Source organism: Cheilinus undulatus, linkage group 11, assembly GCF_018320785.1.
Source record: "Cheilinus undulatus linkage group 11, ASM1832078v1, whole genome shotgun sequence".
Taxonomy (NCBI): Eukaryota; Metazoa; Chordata; class Actinopteri; order Labriformes; family Labridae; genus Cheilinus; species Cheilinus undulatus.
This window is the reverse complement of record NC_054875.1, coordinates 3,718,291-3,739,306: the sequence shown is the minus strand read 5'-3', so window position 1 is coordinate 3,739,306 and position 21,016 is coordinate 3,718,291. Positions and strand designations below refer to the sequence as shown.

Sequence of the window (21,016 nt, the reverse complement as noted above, 5' to 3'; positions counted from 1 at the left end):
AAGAAATGGAAACGCTGACGCCAAAAAGCAACAAAAAAAATCTCCACATTTCTTTTGAAGAGCCGGTTTGGGAAGATTTAACTTTGTCCCTGTTTGAAACAGCTTCCCTTCATCACACGACTGAATGTAAGTGGAGTCTCTGCAGCGAGATTTTCAAAGTGGGCAGAAAAAAAGTGAAACCAATCGTCGCCTGGAGGGGAGAAACTCAATCCAAAAACTTGTGGTACACTTTGAAAAAAAGAGTGGTTAGAAGTGTTCCCTTTTTTACAGGAATGCATCCGTCCTATTGACAACATTCACAGAGACAGACTCACCGCTGAGGGGCCGAGCTGGAAGCCCTGGACTGTGATCCGAACTGTGTCGCCCACTTTGGCTCTATCGGGGGTCATGGACAGCTTGGGTCCTCTGGGAGCAGCTGGTGGAGAGTAAAAAAGAATGATAATTTAGCATGTAACTCATATTTAAAGGATGTACCCTCCAGCTCAGACTATATCCACCTACTCTCTGTGAATCTGGGCTTAAACCAGCTGGAGAGAGGCTGAGTCTGTTTATTGTTCTCATTCAGTCTTCTCTTATTCTTTCTTTATACTGATAACAACAATCAAACATTTTTAAAGATTTATTGAGGGTGTTTTGATTTTGTTTAGAGGGACAGGAAGGTGGAAAGAGAAGGAAATCATGGAGACAGAGAGGGGAAAAATTTGTGGGGAAGACAGCCACAGGTTGGACTTAAACCAGGGTCTGTGTCCTGTGGATCAGACATTTTTTAATGCATATTTTATAGGCCTGTCAACATTAATGTATGAATCGTGATTAATCAAGATCCATCATTATCTTTTTTTAGCAAGATTGACTGCAGCACCTCCAAGTCTGAGGCCATACTCCTCTGCTGGGAAACAGTGGACTGCTCCCTCCGTTTGGGAAATGTCTTTGCCTCAAGTGAAGGAGTTTAAGTACCTCGGGGTCTTGTTCGCGTGTGAGGGTAGAATGGACTGTGAGATTGACAGGAGGATTGGTGTAGCATCAGCAGTACTGTGGGCATTGTACCGGAGCGTTGTGGTGAAGAGGGAGCTGGGCAAACCTATGGTCATGAACTCTGGGTAAGAAAGAAAGAGATCGCGGATACAAGCAGTCGAAACGAGATTCCTTAGGAGGGCTTCTGGGCTCAGCCTTGGAGATAAGGTGAGGAGCTTGGACATCCGGAAGGCTCTCGAAATAGAGCCAATTCTCTGCTTATGAGTCACAAATATCAGGTGCACGAGATGTGGTGCCCATGCAGAGTCCGTAAGTCCTGACGTGTTACTACAAACAACAAGCTATGTTCTCAGTGACATCACCCATTCAGGTTTTGTGGTCGCCGTATCTGGACCACTACTTCAATGACTTCCAGCCAACCCAGACAGAGACAAAAGGAAGGAGTTGTACCACTGATGTTGGTGGTTTGACTCGTTGATGATTTAAAGAGGATGTTAAAATACTTGTTTGTCCAGATATCTTTACAAATATTTCCTGTTTAAATGAGCTGCTGCAGGACTTTTTACTGTTCAGTTTAAAGTTGCTCATGGTTAACCTGAGTAAATAAACTCAGTGGTCTGCCCTTGGTGCTCTCTTTTAGCCCTGAAGTTGTCCTCCAAGTGTAAATCTCTAAAGCTCTCATTATTCATCTCATTATCTCTTCAGAAAGTTCACATCATCCGTCAGAACTCCTCTGACTGAGTCTGACTTCAGTATTTACTGAATATTCTGAATATTTATTATTTGGTTAACCAGGCGGCCTCTGAAGTTGCACCGACTGACCCTTAACTCATCGTCAAAGCAAAGACAACCTTGGGCAACCTTCATGGAGCTGTACATCCTATAATTTTCTTTAAATCATTCAGTAGCTGGATCCCAAAGTCCACCGCTGCAGACTTCATTGGTATGCACCAGGACTGGTCTTCATCATCATCACGAGTGTGAGAGTGGGAGTCTGCATGGCTGTAAAAGTCACTGATGAAGCATTAAGTTGTTAAGAAGCAGCCGCAAAGCTTTAGATGAACTCTGTGCTCACATAAATTAATCGTTGACATAAATAACCATTAGGCAGAGTCATTAAACTCTCCATACAATTAAAAAAAACTCAAATTTCCTTTTTCCCAAGCACATTAATTCTTCCATGGCAGCCTTAAAGGGACACGATTCTTAACAGTAACTCTGTTTTACCAACAAGTCCCACTGTTTTCATGAGATATTTATTTATTCAACTCTCATTTATCACAGAAATAACGAGAAATATAGGCCAGATAACATAAGTGAAAGATATTGTGCCTTACTGTATTCCTCAAACTCATTTTAATATTAGACAAAGATAATCTGAGTGAATACAAATGTCAGTTTTTAAATAATAATTTCATTTATTAAGGGAAAAGTCCACCCAAACTTACCTGGCCCGAAAACAGAGTAACTGCAGGGTGTCCGCGGGGTTTTAAAAAGTATTAAAAGGTGATAAATTAGAATTGCCAAATTTAAGGCCATTAAAAGTGTTAAATGTGGTTTTAGAGGCATTTTAAAAAAAAAAAAAAAAAATTATTTTTTCAGGCTATGAGGTGTCCTGTTCCGATTGAAATTCTATCTGCTAAAGTTCGTGTTAGTTCGTTTAAATGTGGGCTAGCATGTCTGGGCACATAATTGAAGATCCTCATCTCAATCCTGAAGTCTCAACTTTGTAGGCTTTGTTTGATGATGTCATATTCAGTGGTCGTAAACACGTTGCGCGCTCAACTGAGTAGCCAACTGGCTGGCTTATCTTCAACACCCAGACAACCATCATCGTCGTCATGAGCAAATGCAAGTTTTCTGACAGCGGGGTGGAAGACCCAGTGTTTAAGGACTGGCTCAGGCCTGTAATAGGGAGTAACCAGCAGGCTTATTGTTCAGTTTTTAAAAAAAAAACATCAACGTCAACTGGATGGGAGCTAACGCATTTTGGTCGCATGTGCAATCCACTAAACATAAAAATGGAATGTGCGGTCAGCGAGAGCAGTTAACTCTACCACTCTCAACTTTCTGTGCTGCTGCACCACCACCACCACCGCTAACTAGTGCCATGGTACTAGCCAACATTACGGCTCCAGTAACTGCATCAGACCTCCGGATGAGTATGGGCACCACACCAACTCTGCGCGCGGAGGCTGTGTGGTGTCTAAACACTGCAGTTAAATACCATTCATTGAACTCCAACAAAGGAATAGTGGGGCTGTTTTAAGAAATGTTTCCCAACTCTGACATCGCAAAGTCATTCACGTGTGGTAAAGACAAAACCGGTTACATCATCAGATTTGGATTAGCATCCTTCTTCAAAAAACAGCTTGTTGATGGCATCAACAAGGCTGGGCCATTTGTCAAAAACAGCCCGGCTAATCACTAAATCCAATACACTCAGAAGGAGATACACAGAGAAAAAACAGGAACTGGTTAAAATGGACAAAATTATTGAAGAAAAGGCCATGCAATTAAGACACTTGTCATAAGATTCTTTTGCTCATGAGTTCATATTAGGCCTACTCAACATGTTCATGTTAAATCAATAGCAATTCAACAGTTCATGCAGTGAATGCCAGTCAGTGTGCTGGAACTATCTCTTTATTGCACATATGTCGTTTTTAAAATTTTTATTCACGAGGTGAAATAAATGTGCAATATGTGGTCAACATCAGTGAGTCTCTAAATCTATTCTGTTGTGTATAGTGTTACATACAGTGCTTAACAAATGTATTAGACCACCTGTCATATTTGTCTCAGAGACCATCCAGCATCATGAAGTGCTTTAATGTGGACTCTTTCATTTTCAGTCAGCTCTCCACGTTTTGAACAGGAATGAGGGATTTCAAACTGAATTCACCCAATTTTGAGCCGGCTCACTGGGCTTTTCTGAGAAGTCAGAAATTAATCAAGCATAACATTCAACCACTAAAACTCATTTTTCTGTTCAGGAATGACAGTAAATAACTATAATCTGACATATTAATCAAGAAATATTAATGTGCTCTACTATTTTTTCAGTTTTTTTGTACATCAGTAAATTTGAAAATTCATGGATAACAATAATAATTCTATTTTAGCATTAAAAATATCATTTGGGTTAAAGAGCTTCTACATATTGGTGTATTAACCATTGCAGAAACATAAGAAATGATTTTTGGTAATTAACAATGCTGTTAATTTAGGGCAGCTGTGGCAGAAATCTTACTTTGGTTAGGGTTAGGGTACTCTAATAATTTGTTAAGCAAAATCTGCATAAACGTTAGAAAGGTCGCTGATTAACACTTGCAACTCAGTGTCGTGATGGTTTTAAAAAAATTTCGAAGGTAGTAAAAAAGGTATTAAATTTAACTTAAGGATTACTGTATATACCCTGAACTGGTTTTTCCATCCTTGGAGGCAACAACTGCAATCAAGCATTTTTGATAACTGTCAGTGAGTCTTTCACATCGCTGTGGAGGAATGTTGTCCCACTCTTCTTTGCAGAATTGTTGTTATGCAGACACACTGGAGGGTTTTCCAGCATGAACAGCCTGTTCAAAGTCATACCACAGCATCTCAGTCAGCTTTTAGCGGAGACTTTGACTAGACCACTCCAGAACCTTCATTTAGTTTCTTTAACCCATTCAGAGGTGAACTTGCTGGAGTGTTTGGGATCATTGTCCTGCTCCATAACACAAGTCATGAACTGATGGCCGGACATTCTCCTTCAGGATTTTCTGATAGAGAGCAGAATTCATGGCTCCAAGTGGTCCAGGTCCGGTTCTTTTGGTGAAATGCTGTGTTAGTTTTACTAAGTTCTTTAAGTTCTTCTTTTGTCTGGTCAGTCGTCAGAATATTTTCCCAGAAGTCTTGAGGATCATCAGGATGTTTTTAGTCAAATGTGAGACAAGCCTTTGTGTTCTTTTTGATCAGCAGTAGTTTTGGCCTTGGAACTCCCCATGATGCCATTGTTCCCCGGTCTTTTCTTATTGTTGAATCATGAACTTTGACCTTAACAGAGCCATTGAGGCCTGCAGGTCTGTCCCAGGACCTCCTGGATGAGTCATCCATGTGCTCTTGAAGTCATTTTGGTAGGCTGGCTACTCCTGGGAAGGTTCACCACTGTTTAAGTTTTCTCTGTTTGTGGATAATGGCTCTCAGCGTGATTGGCTGGAATCTCAAACTCTTTGAAATGTTTTTGTAATCCTTCCCAGACTGACAGATGTCAGTGACTTTGTTTCTGTCTTGAATTTCTTCAGATGGTGCCATGATGAGTCTACTTCACTTTGTCAGACTGGTTCTATTTAAGGGATTTCTGGCTTCAGCAGGCCTGGCAGTAATCAGGTCTGGGTGTGGATAGTGAAATTGAACTCAGCTTTTTGAAAACAGGTGGTTAATCACAGTTAATTTATAATTTAACAAGGGGAAGCAGTGACTTTTTCACATTGGGACGGGTAGGTTTGGATGGCTTTTTTCCCTTAATAGACGAAATCATTTAAAAACTGCATTTTGTATTTACTCTGGTTATCTTTGTCTCATTTGAGAATTTGTTTCATGATCTGAATCATTTAAGTGTGACAAATATGCAAAAAAACAAGGAATCAGGAGGAAGGCAAAACTTTTTCCCTGCACTGCACAAGCCAAAAGTATTAGTGGAATATTATCAGTATTGTAGATGCTTTAACGACCTCTGGCAAACTTTTTATGACAAAAGACTGACAGATTTAACTAACCAAGTAGCTCCTTATGCATCTTTATAAAGAGAAGACTTAGCCTTCAAAGATTATTGGTGTTATGATGCTTCAAAAAAGCATCATAATAGATTTTGATCATCCAAACAGTCTTCCAGGAGGACCGCTGGTGCCAACATCAAGGTCCAAGCCCCTCAAAATGTGCTAAATGTCTTTATATCAAGCTAATTTAAGCTGCACAGATTGCCGTAAATGAACTGAAACATAAAGTGGCAGTAACTGTGAAGTAAAATGCATTAGCTAAACAAACATGTTTGGTTTGTGCAGAACAACACATTTTGCACCAAAAGCAAGCACGTATTTTGATTTCTAATAAGTTCCACCTGGCCTGTAGACATGAAATACTGTTCATAAAATGGTATTTTTTAAATAAGATTTGGGTATGCCCTGTAGTCCTTAGAATATTTTGCCCACTCGATATGATTGCTTGCTGCTAAATTACTAAAACTGGTATGGAATCAACACTGAAATCATGACTACAAACAGCAGCTCTGTGGTCTCACAGTCTGGTGTGCATTTGGAGGATTACAATGTTAAAAATCAGTCGAAACTGTCCTCATGTCTGTGGTCTCTCATGTTTTTATAATCACTTAAGATCTGAAAATAATCCAGCCACTATAAAAAGCCAAACATGACTGCAACAATTACTGGTGGCAGAAGCTTCAATTTAGAGTGACTGGCTGCTCTTTGAGGTCTGGTCTAATTACACTCAAGCATGCACACGCCAAAGCTTTGATTTGTCAGTAATTTGGGGTCAGTGTGGCCTGCAGGAGCTGAGCATTCTACTCTCTCTCCAACAGTCCTCTGCAGCAGTCTGATATCTCAGTTTCTCTTCATAAAAAAGTCAGTGCTAAAGCCAGATGATGGGACTAACTAGCTTCAGAGAGAGTTTTACTTCCTGCATGTGATTATTTTGACTCACCCAATGTGACCTCGGCCTGCATGGGCATGGACAGAGCCGGGTGGTTGACCTCACAGCTGAACAGAGCCTCGTTGTCCAGCTGAGGGTTCAGGCTCCAGGTCAGCATGGCTCTCACCTCCATGGTACCATCGCCTGCCGCCTGCTGTCGGTGCTGGAAGTAATACAGCGGGTCGCTGCTCTGCACCCAGCGGGGAAACTCCCGGCTCACCACCGTCTCCGGGATCACCTCTGTGGTTGGCTCAGGGCCCGACTGTGACGCCTGTTCCCGGCCCGGTTCAGGTCCATCTTGTCCTAACCGAGCAGGCCTCCCCTCTTTTTCAGGCGGGGACAGAGACTTCTGGAGTTTAGTGTCGTCCAGATCTCGACTGACGTGAATCTGGGAGCTCAGGAGTCCCGCTCGGCTCCGGCCTCGGCTCTTTACTGGTTTCTTTTTTTGTTCTATTGAGGAGGAGGAGGAAGAAGACAACTGGCCAGGTGGAACCACCTCGATGAGCTCACCATCCCGTTTAAAGTACACCTGAGAAGACAGAGAGGGGCAAGTGAGCTGGACAGGAACAATGGAAGCAGTTCAATCACAGTAACTCCTTCAGAAATCCCCCCACAAACTTCAATTAGTCCAGAATTCTGCAGATCACTGCTCAAACAGAGCATATTGAATTTTAGGATTGCTCTTATCAATCCAACTTCTTCTTTTTAATCATTAGGAATGTTTTTTCTTTCTTTCTTTCTTTTTTTTTTAATCTGAACATTTCTATGTGGCTTAAGAATTAAGATTTTTTTTTCCACATGTTGAACATTTGATATAGTTGTATACAGCTCAAAACATAACCTTTTGTTGGTTTCTCTATGCAGAAATCTCTAGTTGATCCCCAATGTGAGATCTTTGCTGCTGCGCTCCAACTGAACTAAATCAGCACCCCAGTTTCTTCTTTCTGTGAACAGTTGACGACTTAGAGGCCGAAACAAGTAAACTGCTAAACTGCTCCTAAAATTTGTGAATGCAATGTCCTCTTAAGCTGGAAGCCTGTGCATGTTTCTCCCAATTAACATAGAGACATGCCCCTTTCATGCCCATATAAGGGCAAGAAAGAAGTACTAAAACATCAGTAATGTCCAAATTGAAATAAAACTGCTGCACACTAGATTCCAGAATTGAGAAATACTAAAGCAGATGTAGTGTTGCTCCAATCAAATGCAAAAGGCTGATCTAAATATAGATTTAGACTCAACAGGGAATATGAAACATATGTTGAAACACATAAATCAGACATCATTTCTACAGCACAGTTCATGAGAGCAGAGTTTACAGGAGGAGGGGGTTTTAAGAGGCATAGATTAGTAGGCACTTCATGTCCAAAGGCTTCATAAAGAATAAAATACCAATGTTCAGTCCTTGAGTTTTCAAGTTTCTCATAAAAGACTCAAAGATGAAATGTAAACAATAGACTAGCTGTGACACAGCGTGATACGCCGAGTCATTTTCATCAATGATGAGGCAGAATACATATGACTCTCTTCTTTCTAACAAAAGAAAAAATAGTTCTAGATAGAGAATCCCAGTTTCACCCTCAGTATTTGTTCAAATGAAACTAATTTATTGATTTTCTTCGTGAGAAAAACAGAAATTATAAGTGAATTAACAGCTCATAAAGATTTTAGAATCTTGTCTGTTTATGTGTGAAAAATCCCTTCTTTTTCACACATAAACAGAAAATTTTCTTGTGTCTTTGCTTTATCATTAAGAATGGTTAAAACTGTGATATGAAAAACAAACATGGTCTTTGCTGTTACATGTACGGATCTACTGCTACACTGACGGATGGATGGATGGATGGATGGATGGATGGATGGATGGATGGATGGATGGACGGACAGACAGTTGGATGGATTGATGGACGGACCGACAGATGGATGAACAGATGGACGGACGGATAGATTATGGATGGATGGATGGATGGATGGATGGATGGATAGATGGATGGATGGACGGACGGACGGATGGATGGAGGGAGGGATGGATGGATGGATAATTTGATATGTATTCTATAGGTTTGCCCCTCCAAACATTAACATCTAAACACTGATATCTTCATATAAACTCATTTTTAAGCTCATTTCTGTTTTGTTTCTACAAGAAAAGCTTTAAAAACTCCTTTAACCTGACTTTTTTAAAGCTCAGGGAAAACTGTAGAGGTTCTTCATGACTCATTTAAAACTTTTGGAGAAGTAAAAATAAAAATTGTATTTCCAGTTAAAGGGGAAAAAGCTGAAGCCTGGTGTTAATGTTTTATTGTTCACTTCTGAAACCATGTTTTATAAAAAATGTAAATCCTGAACACTAGCTCTGAATTCCCTTTGATTGCTTCGTTTTGTATTGGACACTCGGGCCAACCATCAATCTTTCAAACAAACAAATAGGAATATGATTACTGTCTTAGAGAGACTCCCAATCTCTCACAGTAACACAGAGCAACAACACTGGGCTGTTTATTTATTTTATTTTTGGATGTGAGCGCTCAATAAGTCGCTCTGATTCTCTCCTCCATCCAGCTGGAGCTCCTTGTGGAAATCATCCATCAGCTGGCTCTCGCACGCTACGTCGAAAATGACTGATTTCCTTTTCTTAAGATTGAAATGACTCTCTCAGTAGTCCCAGCTCTGTCACATCAGAAATCTGAGGAGAGTACTTCTTTTTTTATGGTCCTAAACCGGGAAACAGCCTCCCTCTGGATATTCATACTGCAAACTCCATCAGAGGTTTCTGCATGAAGAGAGATCTCTTATTCTGCTGGTATCACCACAGATCTCTTATTTGTTTGTTTTCTATTGTTACTCCTATTTTCACTCTTATGGTATTTTTTTCACCTGTACTTTGTTTGCCCTGGTCTGAATCATGGATAAGTTGTTCCACTGTTTAATAATTACTTCATGTTTTCTGTTTCTAGGGGGACATTTAGAAGCCCACCGAAACATGTGGCGTATGAGAACATACACTGATTGGTCAGAATTTCATGCAGGAATGACAGCAGTAACCAAAGAGCAGCAGACCCCTGTCTGCCTGTTGCTGCTTTAAATAAACCATGGACAGACAACTGTACAGTCTGGTGTTGGCTCTGCTTGTTGCTTTTTAGATTGTTTGCATCTATCACTACAGGCACCTCCGTTACTACCTCTGATGCGACACAGAAAAGGATCATTTCATATTCCCATTAGGCCTCTGTCACATTCATACTGAAGGCAAAACATCACAGGGGTGTAAGGAACAGGCTTTGAAATTGCAGTGAATGCACCTGTGCAAACAAATTATTTGCAGCAATAAATAGTTGATATGTGATTTTATAGTGCGCACAATAAGGCTGGTCTGTTAAACGGAGATGTGCCTGCTTGTGCACAGTCGGATAGACGATCTACCATACCGTTGATGTTCTTGTGTTTTCGAATACAAGGACCAGACACAGCAGGACGCATGGATCTGGCACCGTGTAGTTCCTAAAGCACCTCTTCTTTTTGCATTCTGTCGTACCAAATGGAAATAAAGTAACACAGGTGCAGCATGTTGATCAAAGGTTCTAAGGTGTAAAGCAGAAAGCCTTCCACACTAAGGATGGAGTTTCCTCCTCCTTCTTGGTGTCAGGGTGTTGTGGGAGGAAGCTTGATTACATGCGTGCACAGGGAGAGCATGCAAACTCTGCACAGAAAGGACCTGACCGGGAAGCAAACCAGGGACCTTCTTGCTGTGAGGCAACAGTGCTAACCCCTGTGCCACCATCTAGCCCCTGTTTATTACTGTACACTATATTATCACTATATTATATGTATATTTTTGAATGATTTGCAGATAGGGGAGTATCCTCTGCTTTCCAGTGAAAGCATGGTTTGACCTGCTTATTGTAAAATGTGTTTTGAATTATGTGGAGGTAAAAAATTGGACATATTTAAGGGTATTAAAATTGGATTCTGCCTAGTCCTGGTGCATTACGTTATAAAACACAAATGAATAATAATAACATATTTTTTCATCACACTTCCACTATTATTATCTGGAGATTTGCCATTTTCTGTTACAACACAGGCTCTTTCTATGGTAACAGGGTCATTTAAAGGCAGTGCACTCTGACATTATCTCTAGTATTAAATGGCCCTTGTTGATCGTTCCCTGCTGTTTTTATAGATCTGTTTGTGTTTCTGCGTGCAGCTTAATGCCTGCACAGATTGATGTCATCACCACGGTAACCTGCTGCAGAGTGCAGAGGTGAGGTACAGAGACGTTATAGAGTGAAGAAGATAAAAACAGGAAATAGAAAACAGAAAATTAAATAAAGCTGCTCTTTATCAGGAATATGGCTGCATTAAAATGGACTTCTGTTTTATCATATATTCAGCTTTGTGCTAATCCTCCAGCATCAGTCATTCTCCATAAAGGTCAAACTGGGTGCAGCTGGAGCTGCAGTTTTGTTTGTGCACAGACGTTTTTTGTTTGAAAGTCACTGAAGCTCCTCTTTGATTCTACGAGAATATCAGCATCCTCTTTCCCTCACACCAGGAGGATTTCCAAAACACTTTTTTTCAGCTTCAGTGACGCAGATTCGATTACAGAGAGCGAGTCCTAGCACAGAGATAAAGAGTCCCCCCCAAAAAAGTCTGAATCTCACCACCGGGGCCGGCTTTGCTCCTGTAACAATGCAGACCAGAGTGAAGTTCTGGGCCTCGTAGCGGCTGAAAGGAGCCAGGCTGTTGGCGGCCACCACGGAGATAGATTTTGGAGGCACTGCAGAAAGAGTTCAGATAGGAAGCAGCTTTGATTATTGTTAGAAAACATGCAGAGCGTGTGCTAATGGCAGAAAAATCAGGACTAACTGATGAGTCAGCATGCAGGAGGAGGCTGAGCCGGAGCACCTTGGACGGTGAAAATCAGTTAAATTTCACTTTCATCAAAGGAATTTTTCTCATGAAGCAGCTGACTGGGATTTTCTGGGTCAGATGTTCAGATTTTATCATGTCAGCATGCACAGAGTCATAATGAGGCTGAATCTTCAGTTGTAGAGAAATAACCACTAAAGGTATTTTAATTCCATGAAATTTGGCCACACGTGTCCAGGATGCCTCCAGCGTGAATCTAAATGAGTCTGACCATCCCCTCACTTCTTCCAGGTGAGGTTTTAATATTCATGGGCTGACCTCAGATATAAAAACACACCTATGACAGTGAGGGTGATGCTCCCAGAGGCCAGGATCACTTTGTCTCTGGAGCTGCGGTCATAGATCCCCACGTGACACTCATACAGGCCATCGTCCTCCATCTGAACCTCAGGGAGCCTTAAACACACACAGAGACAATGTTACACACTTTAAATTAAGATTTAACCCCCTCCTTTTGCAGCTATAACAGCCTTCACTCTTCTTGGGAGACTTTCCACAACATCTGGAGTGTTCCTGGGGGAATTTGTGCCCATTCATTCTATAGAGCAGTGTTACTCAACCCTGCTCCACAAAGAGCCAAACTGTTGAAAAATGCCTTTGCAAGAACCACAATCTAAGGGGCCAAAAGTGTCAAAAAATGATTAAAGTGGCTATAAAAATAAGTACAAGGTGGCAAATAATGGTCAAACAGTGGCAAAAAAGTGGCAACAACAGGCAAAAAGGGTCAAAGTAGGCATACAATGGCAGAAAGTGGGTGAAAAGTGGAAAAACAGGGAGAAAAGTGGCAGAATAGGACAGTAAGTGGCAAAAATGGGTGAGAAGTTACCAAAGGTGAGTTACAGGTGGCAAAAATGGTCAAATTACGGCAAAAACATGGCAAAAAGGAGTGTAAAAGTGACTACAATGGGCAAAAATGTGGGAAAAGTGTCCATTAGCCCGATCTCCCAATAGTAAGAATCCTTTAAAAATTCCTGGAACCAGACGGTGATCCAGATCACTCCCAAAATCTAGGCGAATCAGTTCTTCCTTACGCCATTTCTGACATTTCCTGAATATTTCATCAACATCTGTCCATAACTTTTTGAATTATGTTGCTAACAAACAAACAAACTAACTAACAAACTAACAAACCCTGCTGATCACATAACCTCCTTGGCTGTGGTAAAAATGAGTGTAAAAGTGACTAAAATGGTCACAAATGTGGGGCAAATGGTCAAAAAGCAGCAAAAACATGGCAAAAAAAGAATGTAAAAGTGACTAAAATGGGCAAAAATGTGAGAAAAATTGTCAAAATGCAGCAAAAACATGTCAGAAAGTGAGTGTAAAATTGACTAAAATGGGCAAAAAATGTGGGGCAAATGGTCAAAAAGAAACAACGATTGGCAAGAATGCTAAAAACAGTGGCATTAAATTGCTAAACGTGGCTTAAATGGGCAAAAAGTGGCAAAAAATTGCAAATAGCAAAAAGCAGGATAGAAGAGGCCAAAAAACTGGTTGCAAAAATGGGATCTAAGTAGTAAAAATGACCAAAAGAGATGGTAAAAGAGGGCTTACAACAGTAAAAATGAACTAAAAGTAGCAAAAAAGAAAAAAAAAAAAAAAAAAATTGCAAATAAGGGCAATGGAAATCTACAGACAAAAAATAAAGGTTGAAAATTAAAGCCAACTGTATTAATGTGGGGATTCAAACTGTTTAATGTGACTTTCAATGGATAATTTCTGAGGTCATAGTTTCACTTTATAAAGGTTTACTGGGTAATAATATTTTAAATTAAGACATAGAAGAGCCACAAATCATCACAAAAGAGCCACATGTGGCTCCAGAGCCTTGCGTTGAGCATCGCTGCTACAGAGCATTTATGAGGTGAGGCCACAGCAGCACTGTGGGATTTTATTTTGACTTTCGATTGATTTGAGCTGGTGAACTTCATTTTGATATTCTTGTGTAAATGACCACCTCCTACCTCTCCTCTTCCATGTATAAATCAAAGCATGGATGTTTCAGGTGTAAAGGATAACCCCTAAAATCAAAGTTTTTAAGTTAAAGTAAGATTATCCCATCTCACCGCACAGTGGACCTGTAGACCAGGTCCTCTCGTTTCTTGTTGTCCTCCAGGTGAGAGTAGCTGGTGTTGTACATGGCATCGTAGGTGAAAATCTTCTGCTTTGCGTTGCCTCCTTCAGTCACCTGAGAGGGGAAAAAGTGCAGCATAAAATAAGAGTATCAGCAGCAAAAATCCCCATGTAGACATGAAACATCAGAGAGGTCAGGTGATGGTTAATTGGAGAGGAGAAATTCAACAAAATTTGATTCATTTTCCTGTTTTAGAGCTCTAATCTCTAAATATTGCAGATTTGAAACACTTTGGACCTCATGTTGCATTTGAAAAAGATCAGAGGAGAAATTAAAGAGTGGAAATCATTGCTTTAAACTCTCTGACATCTAAAACATGACACCAACCCTGAGTGGGCGTCAGGATCTTTCAAAGATTTGGTGCCAGAAGCAAAATCTAAGCAAATTTTTATTCATGTAAAATGCTAATTTGTGACTACCGCTGTCAAATAAAGCGAGTGGAAGGAACATAAAAGGAAGTACGTTAAAAACAAATACCTTAGAGTTCAGACGGCACTCTGAGGGGTAGTCACTAAAAAGGTGCTGGTTCATAAGGAATACAGACACATGAAAACGTGCCTTCATGCTTCTATAATCCATGTCTTTTGGGGTTTTTGCCTTTATATTGGTGGGGTTGCAGAAGAGAGGCAGGAAATATGGAGAGAGAAGCAGGAAATATGGACAGGCACGAAACAGCACCAGGATCAGGACTCAATCCTGCAGCAGTGCAACGATTACCACAGGACCATGCTGCTCCCTTAGACTGGATAGTAACACATACAGGAAACTGGTCTACTATAACTCACTTTACATTAACTTTATTATCTGACTACCTTTAAGTCTGAGAAAAAAACCTTCATATTTGGAACCCCTCAACCCCTTTTTTGTTTGCAAACTTAGACTAAACTATGATTTAGTTTTTAAATCTGCATCTTTTCTACTTTTTTGCCATTTTGTTTAATTTTTTAATTACACATTTAATTAACTTCTGCTATGATTATGCTGTTTTTAATTGCACATGAGATTGTTTTATTTTGTTTAATTATTCAGGAAAAACGTACCGTATAAAAAAAAAACTGCCAGGTCACTCAGTGTTGATCCTCCTTCATAATTACTTCTGCCGTGTTTGATGTTTTATGACTGAATCTTTTTTAAACACAGGGTGTTTAAGTTTTGTTGATCAGAGCCCAAAAATCAATCTTTTCTTTATTTCTATTCAGCTTTTGAAACTTGTTCTCAGGACAAAAAACACAGGTCCGCACTCAGGGAAACTTCAAGAAATCTCTGTACAGCTTCAGAAGAGAAAAATTATAAAGAAAGGGCAAAATTTTCGTCTGATTGATTCAAACGGGTTAATAACAAGGAAAGAATGAAAATGAAGAGGAGACGAAAGAAGGGAGGAAGGAGGGAGGGAGGATGGAGGATGCAAGGAGGTTAAGAGGGGTGAGGGGTTAGCATGAAGGAAGGAAAGAAGGAAGAGAGGATGGAAAGAAGGAGGGGAGAAGGAATAGAAGGAAGGAAGAAAGGAAGGATAAAAGGAGAAAGCAAGGAAGAGAGGAAGAGGGGTAGGATGGAAGGAAGTAAGGAAAGAGGGGAGGAGGGGAGAAGAGAAGGAAGACAGGAATGAGGAAAGGAAGGATGGAAGGAAGTACGAAAAGAGGAAGGAAGGAAAGAAGAAAAGAAGAAGGGAAGGAGAAAAGAAAGGATGGATGAGGTGAGGAAGCAAGGCAGGAAGGAAGAAAAGAAGGATGAGAGTACAGAAAGGAGGAAGGAAAGAGGGCAGAAAAAAGGAGGGAAAGGAATGAAGGAGGGTATGAAGGACGGATGAAGGAATGAGGGGAAGGATGAAGGAAAAAAGGAAGGAAGGAAAAGAGAAGGAGGGAAGGAAGAGAGAATGGAAAGATAGATGGATGGGTTAAAGATAGGAGACAAGGAAGGAAGAAGAAAATTGAGGAAGGAAGGTAAGATGGAGGGAAGGAAGGATGGAAGGAAGGAAGGAAGGAAGGAAAAAGGGGAGGAAAGGAAAGAAGGAAGATAGGAAGGTAGGAAAGAAGGACGGAAAGGAGGAAGGAAGGATGGATGGATCAAGGTGAGGAAGTTCAAATGAGCTGAGGAAGGAAGGAAGAGAGGAAGGATGGAGGGAAGGAAGGAAGAAGAAAAAAGGTATGCAGAAAGGAAGGAAGGCATGAAGGAGAGAACAAAGGAAAGAAGAAAGGATGTAGGGAAAAGGGAAGAAAGAAAGGATGGAGGGAAGGAAGGAAGAGAAAAATCTAACAAAAAAGCTGGATTAACAGTTCTGGGCTACAGAAACTCTGATATTAATTGTGATTAAAAACTTTAATAGTTTGACAGCTCTAGTCTAAAACTCTTCATCAAACAAGGATTCTTCTGCCTCCATGACTGTCTGGTAAACATGGATGTATTTCTACATAGTAGTATTTCCACATAGAAGTACTTCGACACAGATGTATTTCTACATGGAAGTACTTCCACACAGATATATTTCCATACAGAAGTACTTCCACATAGAAGTACTTCGACATAGATGTATTTCTACATGGAAGTACTTCCACACAGATATATTTCCACACAGAAGTACTTCCACATAGAAGTATTTCCACACAGAAGTACTTCCACACAGCCACAGCAGCAGCGGCAGACACAGACAGGAGCTGACAGGCAGCTGTTTTCACATTAAGTTCACCTGCGTGCTCACCCGGAACCACACAATCTCTCTCAGGTTCCCGTCTGTTTGGAAGTTACACTTCAGAGTCACCGTGTCCCCGATGACGACATGAGGGAGGGGGTCGATGGAGACCGTTAAATAACCTATGACAGAGAGAAAACACAAGGTTAAAGCCCTTGGTATGGATCCTATAGTCCATTGTGATGTTACATAATGTTTTTATACATTTACAATCCGCTCTGAAAGCGGCTCTGGCCCCGCTGAGCCGCACTCAGCGGACGCTCTGTTAATCAGCCTGCAGCCTGCAGACTTTCTCCTCACTCAGCTCTCCTCTCTGCAGATTAGAGCTGAGTCGACATGGACCCCCGTGTAGTAAACATTGCACACACTGCGTTAAAATCTTTCCAGGGAGGTCAGCATGGCAGAAACACTTAGCATCATGTAAGCCAATCTGTGACCCGCGGGATCAGCAGAAGATTAAAGAAACCACCGGGCGGAGAAGCAACATGTTCTGCTTTTGTTCTGGGCTAGAATTTTTCACATCAGCCTCAGCTCGGGAGAAACTGAACCAGATTTATGGGTAAACTAAGGAGCTATTGATCCTGACTGGTGAAGCAAGCATTGTAACGTGTCTCAGAGTCGTAATCAGCTCTGACACTCTGAAGCTGTGTCCAAGAAAAAGACACCAGCATCGTCTTTCCACTTCAGCAGAACCTTAATGACCTTATTTATGGCACCTTTATTGCATCTAGTCCATCATTTGGCTTGGTGTCATAGAGTTTCAGCTTTTACAATCTGGACGTAGAAAAACTATCAATATAAAACCAAGCAATAGAGAAACAGCTTTGCTCTGCAGACATCAGCAGGACCAACAAGTCATACCAATACAGCATCAATGCAAGAAGATCATTTATGTTCCATTTTTATTAGAAGCATATTTAGTGGACCAACCACTCGGTCGATACTTTCTTTTTTGTGCTGTTTTCCTCTAGGAAAGTAGGCCAAACGTAACCATGAAGGGCCGACTGACTGTCCAGATTTCATCTCTGTCACCAGGTGGATTCATCTTGCAGAGGTTCAAGCTAAAATGCATGTGCTCAGTCTGAAAATGACCAACCAATCAGCATCATCTGAGGAGAAAAAGGACCCAGAAGTCTCAGGCAGGAGTGTTCACTGAAGCTCGGCCAAGGTGATGTTAGAGAAAGAACAAGTTAAAACACAGCAATGCCACCTAATTCTGAAGTTTTCTTTTCTAACAAAATATTTCAACTTTAACTGGTCACAGAGATTATCTCTCTGCACACGTTGAAGTCAAAATAAAGATGCCTGAACATTTGCTTAAGTTTGAATGCAAGCAAAAGACGGCATATCTCTGTTTGACATTGCTCTCCTGCAGAAAACTGCTGCAGAACTTAAACAGTCATTCTAAGGCAACATAATTGATCTATTTCTCGGAGACAGAGAGGCTGATATCTTGATTTAAGGACAAACTGTCTGAGGTGAATCCATCATCCGAAGCTTCCAGCTGATAGCCAGAGAATGACTGGACAAATCCGCGCCATGTGAGGAGAAAGAGGCGGTAGCTACAGGCTCGGTTTAGCTGGAGCAACTGCAAGCCTGTAAACAAAGGCAGCTTGATCAGAACTGGACCACATGTCTTTACTCAAAGAAAGACCCACACTGAGCGTCCTCCTGGAAAAGATTTATTCTTCTCCTGACCGGCAAGAGCCTATTTTCAGTTGTGTATTGACATGACAGCAGCTCCCTGTCGAGCTTGGAGTCAGCATACGTGTACCGCCTCATGTCCTGCTCCTCTGACTGGCCTGTAATAAATGCAACAGACAGAACAGTCATCCAGTCACCCTCCAGCTTTACTTCTGAAAGTTTTCAGCCTTCCCAAACTTCATCAGGAGGGTTGCTTAGGTGGATGTGAAACACGGCTTGACGTTTGCACCCACCAACTAGCCAAACACAGGTGGATTTAGGCCGTGGCAGGTACCAGATTGACTGGAATTTAACCTCAGTATTCTCTGGTGAAGATTTATCTGATTGAGAATCAGATATGTTTATGAAATCAGCTGCATTTCTGATTTTTTTAAATAAAGTTAATTAACAGTAAGTGCTCTAAAATTAGTATATCCATTAAAGAGGGAAGTGGAGCATGTGTTTCGTCTCATACCAGACGTACCCAATTTGGCAAATAGCACATAGTTTCCTGCTGCATTTTGCAAATCGCAAGAAGTTGCAATATTTCTTTAACTGGAAATGTGCCAAAACAGCAGTTTAATAAATCATTTTTTTCCTGCAGCAGAGATTTTATGCACATTATGCAAACATTCAAGTGTCATTTTTTTATAATGGTTTAGAAAAATCCTCCGTTTTGTGTTTTATGTATGTTTTTCTTAACCAGAATGAGTGAAAATGTCCTTAAACAAAGCAAATGACATCACATTTGCAATAAGAGCAAAAATAGTTAGCTCACTCTATCTAAAACTGATGAAGCCTAGGGTTACTTCACAAAAGTCATACCCCAGCTGTGATCAGCTGATAGCCACTTCCTTTATAGCTTAAAGCTGGTTGCACCCCCATATTCAGATTCATGCTACTATGGATTAATTGCTTTGGAAATTATTTCATTATTTTCAATACACATGGTCTTATTTATTGGATTATTTATTGCTTGAATTTGTCAAAAAATACATAAAATTAACCCAAGAATAATCGCATATTAAATCACAATTTTTGGGAAAAAAAATCACATTTACATTATTTTTGCAAATTGTTCAGCCCTATGTCAAGCCCTGGTGTGAAATATAATCCATGCCATGGATATGAGAAACAAGATATCTCGTGTATCAGGTTAGCCAAACCACCTACTCTAAACTAAATCTACTAAAATTAATCTACGCTGAAAAAAATGGATTCATGTTGAGTGAAAAAATGATGACTTATTGGGTGAACCTTTGACAACTAAACTAGTTAATACAACACATTATAATTATAATTTAATTTCCTGAATTATGTTAGATATATACCAAGTGAAAATAAAGATTAAAGTTGAGCCAACCTACCTAGAATTTCCAGGTGTTTTTTGAGCAGTTCAGAGCTTTGCTAGTATTTTCTTGCCCCTGTGACAGCCTTTCTGGAACATGTTACAGGCATCAGATTCAGAATGTGTGTATATTTTTGAAAAACCTAAAATTTTGAACATTAAATATGTTTTCCTTTTGCTGCATTTAAATTAATCGAAGTTAAAAAGAGTTTACAAATCACTGCACCCTGTTATAATCACATTTTACAGTGTCCCAACCTTTTTGGAAATTTACTGTACAAGTGTACTGTGTTTGCTTGAAATGAAACATACCAATGTATTTAACCTACAATATAAAATAAAAAACAATCAATATTTCTTAAAGAAGGCATTTTATAAGCATGCATGCAGATTGAGGGAGAGAACAAAAAGCAGTTTTACTATAGGAATTATATAAGGTAGGTAAACATAGCCAGAACAAATCACCAAGCAGAGATGCGGCTGGTCAACAGGTATGTAAGGAGGCTACTTTGGGCCCTGGGCTAGTGCTTGGCCCCAGAGGACTGACAAAGTTCAAACAACAGCAATGCCAAAAATTGTGCAAATTTTGCAGTGACAGTAGGAAACCCCCCTAATGGGACCCCGACTGAAAGCACACACTTTTATTGCATTGTGAAACCTTAAATGCATGGTTTCTTTTTGTCAATTACAGGAAAATTAAGAGGGATTATCCGTCTGGGAGTGACAGGATAAAAAAAGGAAAATGTGGAGCAGAAAACAGGAAGAGTAAAAACAGATGCTTCCTAAATTATACAGCAAATCAGAAAATACGAAAAATGCTTGCAATTGATTTGGCCTTCTTATACTGATTCTCATGAAAGTCTGTTTTTTTAAAGTTTATTTTTAGAGGGAACTCAAAGGTGAAACCTAATCTCCTCTAGCAGACGTTTCCACAGCAGAGGCACTCAAACAGAGAAAACACAAAGTCACCTTAGTCTCAGTTCAAAGTCAGGATGTAAACCTTTCCCTTCCTGAAAAACAAGCCCACATCTACCAGTTATTTCTTTAAATTAGCCAGAGCAGGATGCATCAGCAGGAGAGATAAGGATTGAGTTTTGAGGGAGATGTGTGATTGGTTTATTAACAGGGCAGGTTTAGAGGGAGCTGCAGTGGTCAAAACAAGATAAAATAACAGCATGACGCACTGTTTCCACATGAGCATGATGCAATTATTACTTAATTCTTGATGCAGGTCTGAAACTGCACGACTCTCTTGCATGCCAAGGTCTGGTTACAGTCTGAAATCACTCCTTCATTTACGGATGCAGACGATGGCACCACAAAAGGTAGTCAACAGGAGCCAGGGGCCTGGAGCAGGCAGGGTCCCTGAGAGTCTCACTGAGGGCCAAATAAAGAAAAATATGAGGATGACTGAGCCACTTTAATACACCTCATGTTAAAGTTAGTAAAATTGATACCATAGCTTTTAAATAATGGCTGGATTGGCGAACAGCAAATCATTATGAAGGATTCTGGGTAGGCCAATCAGATTTTGTGAGGAATGCACACAATTAATCAAAAAATAGGGCCG

General features: G+C 40.4%; 1 protein-coding gene across 1 annotated transcript in view; it reads right to left on the bottom strand.

The window, feature by feature from the left end:
* The window catches only part of LOC121517080 (immunoglobulin superfamily member 21-like), a 37,634-nt gene extending 19,386 nt beyond the window's left edge, over positions 1-18,248 (bottom strand). The window contains exons 1-7 of the mRNA XM_041798595.1: positions 18,146-18,248; positions 16,425-16,537; positions 13,662-13,783; positions 11,873-11,991; positions 11,328-11,443; positions 6,676-7,192; positions 315-415 (exon numbers count right to left, since the gene is read on the bottom strand). Coding sequence (XP_041654529.1) covers positions 315-415; positions 6,676-7,192; positions 11,328-11,443; positions 11,873-11,991; positions 13,662-13,783; positions 16,425-16,537; positions 18,146-18,248 — 1,191 coding nt within the window. The remainder of the gene's footprint in view (positions 1-314; positions 416-6,675; positions 7,193-11,327; positions 11,444-11,872; positions 11,992-13,661; positions 13,784-16,424; positions 16,538-18,145) is intronic.
* Positions 18,249-21,016: the final 2,768 nt, after the last annotated feature.